This window comes from Carlito syrichta, unplaced genomic scaffold (genome assembly GCF_000164805.1).
Source record: "Carlito syrichta isolate Samal-C Ts95f unplaced genomic scaffold, Tarsius_syrichta-2.0.1 Scaffold309486, whole genome shotgun sequence".
Classification (NCBI taxonomy): domain Eukaryota; kingdom Metazoa; phylum Chordata; class Mammalia; order Primates; family Tarsiidae; genus Carlito; species Carlito syrichta.
In genome coordinates, this window is record NW_007253582.1 from 458119 (window position 1) to 468967 (window position 10849).

The window sequence follows — 10849 nt, forward strand, 5'->3', positions numbered from 1 at the left end:
TTGATTTATTGTAGAGATGAGGTCTCGCCAAGTTGCCCAGGCGGGTCTCGAACCCTCGGGGTCAGGCAATCCACTCACCTCGGCCTCCCAAGGTACGGGATTACAGGCTGAGCCACCGAGCCCATCTCAATTTCATTTTTAAAGCTGCTGATCATAAGCAACCATCCTTGACCTTCCCTTTTCTTGGTTGCTTAGTCTCCAGTGGTGTGCTTCCTATTGACCCCACAGATACACCCCCTCACCCTCCATGCAACATACCTCCGTGGGCTTCTTGCGGAGGCATGCCATGAGCACCATGGAAAAAATGAGGAGGCATGCTAAAGGGTCGCTGACGAGAAGCTGAGAAGGCATACTGCAAGTAAAACGAGGAAGCATGCTATGGGGTGGCTGAGAATGCCTACCACAAGAAAGCTGAGGAGGCATACTGTGACAAAGCAGAGGAGGTATACTGTGGGGAAACCACACACACATAAAATCATAAGTATGTTGGGCAATGCATATGTTAATTAGTTCTGTGGAGCCATTCCACAGTGTGTACATGTTTCAAGCCATCATGTTGTACATGATCAATTTTCAATTAAAATAAAAGAGACGAAGTCCCTGCCCTCAGAGAGCATTCATTCTGGTGTGATAATTAAACAATAAAGGAATATTGTGTGGCAGCCATAGGAATGCTCCTTGCAGACCACCAGCAACATAGTTGATCAAGGGCTCCGGTTCCGCTGTCCTCTGAACTCCACCAGTGCAGAGGAGGCTTTCCACAGGCTGCTCCCAGCTGATGACCAGCTGTGATAATGACACTAGGTAGGCTGTTTTTGGGAAACACAGGGTCCCTCTGAGGATGGGTAACTTTGGTACAGGACCTCTCAATGGCCTGACTGAATCTTCCTGAGATTGCACAGCAGCCTAGAACACTTCCATACATTTCCATTTGAGATCTGCTGGCTCTCCCAGACTTTCTTGGCTTCCTCCCCATTTGCTCTCACACATGCACTTCTACTAAAAAAGTTTGCACATTTAGCCCCATTTTAGCATCATCTTCTCAGAGGATCAGGACTAACACATTCTGTTAGGGAGTAATAAGTACTGTAAAAAAAAAATAATAAAAAGCCCAACAAAGGATTAGAAGTATACTCTTTGAAATAATGTTGACCAGGAAAGGTCTCAGGAGGCGATGACATTTGAGTCATATAAATAGTTGGCAAAAACTGTGATTTACTGAGTGAAGTAAATTACTTGAGATTATATCACTGATTTGTGGTAGATCAGAATGTACATTTCTTATTTCAAAGCTGGCACCTTTAAATAAAATTGCTTTTATATATTATTTGTGAATGATAATAAATGTAATGAGAGTATTTGGGTGACACCCCACATAAAACAATTGTGTACATGTAAAACAAAATTACTTCAAAAGACATGAGAAGGCTTTAGAAATCATAAAATAATACAATTAGCTTTTATACAGCCTGGATTGTATTTCCTAGCAGCCTACTTCACTCTGGCATTCCGTTTTTTTTGTTTGTTTTTTTTTAAATTTATTTATTTATTTATTTTTTGAGTTGGAGTCTCACTCTGTCGCCCAGACTAGAGTGCAGTGGCCGCTCCCGGCCGGCCACCACAGCCTCAACCTGCTGGGCTCCAGAGATCCCTCCGCCTCAGCCTTTCAAGTAGCTGGAACTACAGGCGCGTGCTACCACGCCCGGCTGATTTTTTGATTTATTTGTAGAGATGAGGGCTCGCTGCCCAGGCGGGTCTCAAACCTGCGGGCTCAGGCAATCCACTCACCTCAGCCTCCCATCGCGGGATTACAGGCTGAGCCACCGAGCCCGGCTCTGGCATTCCTTTTTCCCCTGTTCTTTTATGTTTATTTTGCTAGTGATGCCGTTTCTATACTGATTCTTCAATGAGCAATTTTAAAATAGGGAGTGACATTTACTTTATCTTTTTTCCTCCTGACTTTTTCTAGTCGTGTTTTCTAAAATTTCACCTCTGCCTAAGTGTCATTAAAATGTTTTTCAAAATATTATACAATACAGAATAATAAGCAAATTTTATTTGTATCTGAACTATAAGCTCTTTCAAACAACCTTTTTCTCTCCCTTTCTCTTTGCTTTTATGTATCAAATCTTCCTATTAAAGTCACATTGAGAACCCAGGGGTAATATAAATTCTGGGTTGCAATCTAGCCCCTCCATTTGAGAAATTCATATGAGGTCACCTACTTTTATTTAATAGCATTTTAGTTTAAGCAATTGAAATCTTTACACAGTTTGACTTCCTTTCTTTTTAGTTCTGGAAAGTTTAACTTGTAAAAACATTATAATTTTTAAAAATTCTTTGGTATATTTGCACAGTGCTTTGCTCTGTTAGTTTGAAATGGATTCCCCTTGCTTGTTCTTTGGATAAAAGCATGGCACTTTTCCACTTTTCATAGAAAGTGAAGTGCCCTTCTCCCTACAGAATAGGGTGAGGAGGGCCAAAGTGTTTTTCATAAGAAAAAGGACATTTAAAGTAATGCTTTCCTAAGCTTAATTAAGGACAGTTGTGGCTGAAAAACTGCAATGATGTCATGCAAGTTTTATCTTGCATAAGCAGCAGAGTGAGGAAATTCCAGAATTAATAAGTCTGCTGGTACAACTGTGCCCTCAGTTGAAAAGTTCAGGGTGTTCTTTTCATACTCATGACTGGACATTTTGCTCCATATTAGCCTTTCCAAGATTAATTGGCTCCCTCAACTTCCAAGCTGCTAAAACATTTGTAAATTAGCCAATTTAGAAAATGTAAAGTTGTAAGTGGATGCAATAAATGGTCATTTTGACTAAAAATTATTGTCTATATTTGGCTTGATTTTGTAATAGCCAATAATTAGTTATTTTGAATTGTGAAGTTCTTTCAAATATTGAGTTAGAGATAGAAAATACTAACTTTGAGAAATCATTAAAGGAAGTAGAGTTAAAAGTCACAAAGATCCTTTAAAACCATAATTTTAATTACTAATATGGCTCTAGTTGTTACCCAGAGGACAGTTGGCCAGCTGATCATCAATCCTACCAATGATGCAAGAGGAAATTTGCTTAAAATAGAAGATATAATTTCATGATCCAGAAGGCAATGAGTAGATGTCTAATATTTAATAGTTCACCAACAAATGTTATTTTCATTCTTTTACTTTTTATTTTAATATTCTTACTCCCGCCCCCCCCGTATTTCAGTATACAAAAGCAGGTGAAAAATATGTCAGTTTTTCTTTTCTTCTAAAGAGATTATCATATTTATTTTGACTTTGAAAAACTTAACTGTTTTTCAGGTCAATGGAAAACTCTTTTAAATTCTTTTTGAATTCGTAAATGTGTAGCAACCAGAGTGAAATTTTGGCATTTCTAAAGGTGTCAGCTGAACTAGAACTAATAGACACTTCCAGGAAAGAAAGAAACATAATAGTGAACAGGGTTATTTTTCTATTCAATCTTAAAACACACACACACACACACACACACACACACACACAAATTCTCCCTTTTAAAATTCCCTTTTAAGATACCGGGAAATATTGTTTTATTTTTTTAATCTGTTACTTTTATTTTTTTAATTTGGAGTCTCACTCTGTTGCCCAGGCTGGAGTGCAGTGGCATGAACACAGCCACTGCAGCCTTGACCTACTGGACTCAGGCAATCCTTCCACCTCAGCCTTCCAAGTAGCTGGAACCACAGGCATGGAACCACAGGCATGTGCCATCACGCTCAGCTCATTTTTGTTGATTTGTTGTAGAGACGACATCTTGCCAAGTTGCCCAGGCTGGTCTCAAATCCGTGGGCTCAAGCAATCCTCTCAAATCAGCCTCCCAAAGTGTTGGGATTACAGTCGTGAGCCACCACACCCAGCCTGGAATACTGTTCTATAGCGAACATATTTAATTGCTCCCCTTTCAGTGGTTGACAGAATGGTAACATTGATCATATAGTTTAATTATATAGAAATGGTTGAAATAATGCAATAAAATTTCAATTTTATTAAAAAATATTGACTCATTTCATGATGCTAGAAAAGAACTAAAGCATTTCATCAGAATGCATAAAGAATATGATTACTTTTTTAAAGATTAAAAATTTTTTTAAAAGGCACAATGGAAGCCTCATAGAGTTTTTCACAGATGCTAACATTGCTATTTTAAAACAGATAAACACCAAAATTTAGAAATAAAATTAAGATATCTTAAAAACATTTAAAATTGTACAAATTATCTACAAGGATAGTATGTATAAATACAATATTTAGTCATTGTTACCTTCTAGGAGTTATATTTTTCATAAGCAAAATTTTAAGAATACTTTCTACTTACAAGTCTCAAGGATGATTAAAACAACTACAAATTCCCACACTGAATACACAGATTCTTTTGAAAATATGTAATGTTTCTACTTGGCATTTTCATTACTATACACCGTCTCTTTTCTTATTTTCTAAACTTCATCTGGCATACAGTTTTCTATGGATAAGACATTTCTGATATAAACATCTATCATAGAACTCTTAATTGAAATGAGAGGAATTGATATTGATTTCTCTGTGTCCTATGTTATACACTTCCTCAGTTATATTTTAAAATATGTCTATAACAGTTTAGTTTGAGTCTTTTATAACAGCATATTCTGTATATCATGATAGATATGTACTACATTGCTTTTAGATCCTTTTGTGCTTTTCTGTTTCTTGTTTTTGTGTTTTATAGCAGGTACTTCTTAGTACCTGAGGATTTGAACAGAATTTAAAGATTCAGAAAAAAAAAAAATGCTGCTAAGTAAAATTGCGTGCTCCTTTCCTTTCTCACATACATATATTCATTTATATGTATGTTAGTGTGTATATATGTTCTTACTCTTCTAAAAATGCATAGCATTGGGATTTGTGGAACTTGAATTCTGAGCACACTTTGGTCATTAAAACTGTAATAGTGTGATATCCCTTGAGTTAATGTCTCCCAGTCTCCTTGACTTAATACTAAACAAATGTAATAACCCAACTGAACTCTGGAGAATATCATCAGAAGAATTACCTAATGATTCAAAACACGTTTAAAAATGCAAAGCACTTGAGAATTCTAAGAATGATTAATAAAGAGGCTTCATTCAAACATATTATTTCATCATGGTCACCACAAAGGACACACCAACCTTTTTCTCCATCAATAACATCTGTGCATTATCTTCCACAGTTTTCATCCCTAGATAAAACTCTAAGTCGACACATCTTGTACTATGTTTTGATTCTAGATTCCATTTGAAAAACTTATTCTAGAATAAATCATATTAAATGAAACACAGGTGAAACCTTTTGTTGTTATTTTTCCAACTTAACTTTTACAATCAAAAGGCTGAATTGTTTAAACCAGGTGAAAATAAAATGATGAAGACAAGTGAATTATAAGTTTTTAAAATAAGATTTCTAATTGTTTATTAGTATTTGAGATTGAAATGAAAAGCCATAAAAGAAAAATCACTAAATTTCTATTATTTCTACTAATGAAAAATGTAAGTGGCTTTGCTAGTACGTTGACTAATAAAACAGGAACTTTTATATTCGGAGGTTTCTGTGGCACATATAACCCTCTTTTCATAGGTCTTCTGATTCTGGTATGGTGGTATCCTCTGAAGGTTCAGTTGTTATCACTATGGGAATATTCTCAGATATCCATCCCTTAGGAGTCCTATTAAAGGACCGTCTGCCAGAAAGGGGATTAGCAAAGGACATGAACCTGGAATCTGTTAGCAATAGTAGCTCAAAATCTGGAACTTTAAATTTGACCATTTTTGATGCTTTTTCAAAACCTCCAAATGGGGTGGCGACTCTGTGGAAAATGAAAAGAAAAAGAAATATTAATTAATATTTAAATTTATTTGCTAGAAAATAGAAAACAGTTTAATTCATGATTTTATGGACATGATTTTATGAGGATGTTTAACATAGTTTTAGGGGTTTACTTATATTTTAAGTATGATTTTCAATTTCTAGCCTCCGAAGAAGCATTTCTATTTAAGGACCATGCTTTTATGATTAAACAGATATGATCACAAATTCATATATACAGACCCTTTGTGGATACTATTAGTTTTGATCTAAACTAATCTATTCCCTGTACTGTGAGCTCATCACAGACATGTCTTGTCTCTGTTTATTTGCTAACATGTTTCCCCTATTTAAGATATTTGTGGCCAGGCTTGGTGGCTCAGCCTGTAATCTCCACCACGTTTGGAGGCCGGGGGTGGGTGGATTGCCAAGTTGCCCGGGGTTCGAGACCAACCCAGGCAACTTGACAAGACCTTATCTCTACAATAAATCAAAAAAATTAGCAGGGTGTGGTAGCACATGCTTGTAGTTCGGCTACTTGGAAGGCTGAGCCAGAAGGATTGCTGGAGCCCAGCAGGTCAACGCTGGAGTGGCCTTGAGTGTGCCACTGCACTCCAGCCTGGGCAACAGAGTGAGACTCTAACTCAAAAAAAAAAAAGGATATTTTCTTTCTGCCTTTTCTCACTTGTGTGTGAACTGTGGTCTTTCCATTCTAACTGTTGCAGCCCATACTCCCTTAGCCAAATTTCTGTAGTGTTGTTTTATGTTGGTCATTTGGTGCTTATGATCTGGTACTTTGTATTGTCAGCATCTCTCTTTCAGAATATAGTTTGGTTTGAGTTATCTGTGTATTATAAACTCTTTGAGGGCAAGAAGTATGCCTTTTGCATCTTTTCGTCTCCTCAAAAACCTCAACATCCTTCCATTTGTCTTCTGGATAAAGTCCAACTAATATCCTTATCTTGGTATTCAAGAGCCCACATCACTTTCTAGCTTTGTTCAATTTATGCGTTTATTTATTCATTTAGTGGCAGACAGTTCCAAATGAACAGTATAGTCAAAGTGTCAATTCTTATATTCTGGTGAAGAAGAAGGATAATAAATAAGAATAAACAAATACAAAAACATCTAATAGTGACGAAAGCTATGCAGAAAGTTAAAGTACAGTGATGTAATAGTAAATAGCTGAATGACAGGATAGTTAACTTTAGGTTGAATCATCACAGTTGAAGGAGAGAAGATGTTGCAGAAATTCAAGCAAGTAATGATAGCTTGAATTGAGTGAGTGATTTCAGGATGTGTTTTAGAAGCAGAGTGAAATAATTTGCTGATAAATTGAATAAAAATTGTGAGGGAAATAGTAGAAATCAAGGACAACTCCTAGGTTTAGAGTCTGGTGGAAGACTGAGAAAAGAACAGATTTGATCTGTGGGTGGAAGACAATTTAGACATCCCAGTGGTGAAAGGTTTTGCCCTATTCACTTTCATGTACCTTTTGTTCCAGCAAATTGAATAACTGCTTGTTCCTCCCATTTATGCTCTCCTACCTCATTGTCTTCACACATACTCTTTTTTTATTTCTCTCTCTCCTTACCACTACATTTCTAAATTCCCCTTACATTCTAACTCACATTTAACTTTCTTCTGGAAGCTTTTCCTGCCTCCCACAGCCAGAAGTAAGCTTTCCTCCCTTAAATTTCCATGAACTATTTTCACCTCCTCTATAGCCCAATATATTCATTGATATGTCTGCTTATTTCTTACCAGACTGTACTCTAAGAGGATTGAAACTCTCTTTGATGCATCTTTGTATTCTTTATATTGTACCTGTATAATACATTGTACCTAGAAGATCTTCATAGACATTTGGACAACAGGAAATGGTGAGATTATACAGATTCTTCAATACCATGAAGAAGATTATTTTAAAGCCTGGAAGAGATCTCATTTTCTTTGTAATTCAGTCACTCTGCTATCTTTCTTGGACGTCTTAATTTCTGTGCCTTGTATTAAAGAAGTAATAAATGCATGAATATGTACAGTGTGCTACAAATTTGATTCCAATACTTTTGTGTTTTTTCAATTACATTTTTTCCTCCCCAAATAGATTTTAGTCTGTTAAAAGGAAAAACGTTGTATTCAGTTTCTTTTTTATCTTCCCATTGCATCTGTTAAGTAGTGTGTGGCTTTTTTAGTTTTTATTTTCTATCAGAAGTTGCCTTGTGGTGACTAGTAACTATTATATCCTTCCTGAGGTATCATGATCCAGCTTGAGGATACAAAAGGAGACTTAATTCACTAGAAGGGCTTTTGTAAGAAGCACTCAGACTGCTGGATGTGGAGTAAAACCAATAGCACTTCAAGCATTAGCAGTTATATCCTGTACCCAACCAATCTGGTAGGAGGTAAATATGTTTGTTGCTGGCAATAATGAATGTTTGTAAGGCCTGTGAGAACTACAGGGAAGATGTGTTTGATTGTCATATTTTGTTTCAAAATGTCTTTAGTGACATAAAAAATGTTTTACGTTGCTTTTAACTCACTACATAGTGTGACACTGTCCTCTTTTTAAAAATTATTATTATGCAGAATAGAGAAAATAATTCCAAAAAACTTCTGAAAACTGTAGTAGGGTAGTTCAGAAGTATTTTAAATAGTATACATTGATTTTTTAAAATTTTGCAACAAACTTCTAAAACAATAAAATTTAGTTTTAAAATATTCACTGGATATTCTATTCTTCAATGTACTTTTTAAACTCTGCAATATCTTCAGTTTTATAATAATAATAATACACTCCTAAAATTCAGTTTGTATAAACTAAATCAGATTCCATATTTGCTAAATTTATTGGGGGTTTTTTTGCATGTATGTAACATGGGTTTTTGCTTTCTTATTGTATTAAATTTTGGGTTATTGGTTGCAGAATGTTTAATACATGTATACTCCTCCAGATAGCTTCCATATTCCATCTTTTCAGTGTTATCCCATATTTCTTCTAGTAAATTCATATGCCTACATTACCAAACAATATCCGAACAATATCTTAGCCCATTTAAGGAAACCAAATAGAAATTATGAATATTCACTATTTTCCCAAAAATGAAAGACATGGTATTTATTCTCAATAAACTTGCACTCTATTAAGAAGATAGAAAAATTTTATTTTTTTCATAGAAAAGGCATACTAAATTATGTAGAACTCTCCTAGAATGCACAGCAAGTAGACAATATGACAAAAATAAGATACATGAAAATCCAGCTGGAGGATATTCAATCTTCCAGAGGAAGAAAACAGAACATTAGGATCACAGTTATGAACCAAAGATATGATAGAAGACAACTTTCCTGATCTGAAGGAAGAAGAGTTAATAAAGCAAAAGGAGTCAACAAATTATAGACACAATCAATAAGAAAAAAAAGATGCTGACTAGACATTCCTTGTCAGAATTTTAATTTTTTTAAAAAAAATATGATGAGCCATGCGGGGAATGGAGGGGATGTATAAGACAAACAAAAATGAGGCTGGCCATAATCTTTCCCAAAACACCAAATACTAAAAGATAGTAGAACATTGTTGTACGGGCGTTGAGAAGTAAAGTTTATGACCAAGTAATTAGTCATGTATCAAGGTAAAAATACATATATCATAAATATGTATAAACTCAGATTGATGTTTCCTTCCTAAAAGACTTCTTGACATATGCCAGATAACCGATAGATAATTGAAGTAAAGTCATAAAAAGTACTGGCAATGACAATAAAAGTCACTTTAAGAATGTGATCATGAAAATTATCAAAGCAAACTACTATTCTTGGAAAAGAACATTTATCTAACATAGAAAATTTATACGACAGAATGGTAAATAGTAGTACACAGGTTAAATTAACAAATATTACATGGTGAGTGGGGGATGAGGGTGGAGTAAAGAGGTTGTATTTCTCATGTTCCCATGCATAAGTGGGAAGCAGTTTTGCTTTGCTCTTGAATTTAATAGTGAGATTGTTCATATATACATTTGACTAAGCTAACAAAAATAGCAGGTACAAGTTAAAAAAAGATTTATGTTTTCCAGGATGTCACAGGTGATAAATGTAAATAAAATAGAATGTATAGTATAACAGACACAAAGTAAAATGAAATAGTCTAAGAGATTCGATTCTGGAGTCAGACTATCTAGCCTGTAATACCATCTGCGTCAAAGTGCCGGGTACTGTTTTAGATATTGCTATGATCCAAATATATTCCAAAATGTATGTGTTGAAACTTAATTCCCACTGTGGTGGTATCAAGAAGTTAAACCTTTGAGTAGTTATTAAGTCATGAGGGCTCTACCCTCATGAATGGTTTAGTGCCTTATAAAAGGACTAGAAGGAACTAACTTAAGCCCTTTTCTGTTCTTCTCGTTTCTACCATGGGAGGACACAGTGTTCACCCCTTCTGCCATAAGAGGATGTAGCAAGAAGGCCCTCACCACACACCAAATGCTAGCACCTTGATTTTGGACTTTCCAGTCTCCACAACTAAGAGAAAATATATTTTTGTTCATTATAAAATTACCCAGTCTTAGGTATTTTGTTATAGCAGTACAAACTAAGACATACACTAAGATTGTAATATATAAGATAGATAAAGTTGCAGCTCTCTACTGGTGCATACATTTTAAATAGGAAGACTCACTCTTAGGAAAGGAATAGATAAATTAATAATATTATCAGCTGGATACAGTAACTCACACCTGTAATATCAGCACTTTGGGAGGTGGAGGTGAGAGGATTGTCTGAGTCTAGGGGTCTAGACCAGCCTGGGCAACTTGGTAAGACCTCATCTCTACAAAAACAGACAAATAAATAAATAAAATAAGAGCCAAACTGACATACACCTATAGTTACAGCTCCTTGGAAGGCTGAGGTGGAAGGATTGCCTAAGCCCAGCCGGTTGAGGCTGCAGTAGCTGTGAGTGTGCCACTGCACTCCAGCCTGGGCAACAGAGTGAGACAC

The 10849-nt window shown here is 35.6% G+C and overlaps 1 protein-coding gene across 1 annotated transcript in view; it reads right to left on the reverse strand.

Annotated features, from left to right (window-relative positions):
* Window positions 1-5429: 5429 nt before the first annotated feature.
* MYOZ2 (myozenin 2) overlaps window positions 5430-10849 on the reverse strand; it is a 47357-nt gene continuing 41937 nt past the window's right edge. The window contains exon 6 of the mRNA XM_008067355.2: window positions 5430-5849. Coding sequence (XP_008065546.1) covers window positions 5615-5849 — 235 coding nt within the window. The 3' untranslated portion in view covers window positions 5430-5614. The remainder of the gene's footprint in view (window positions 5850-10849) is intronic.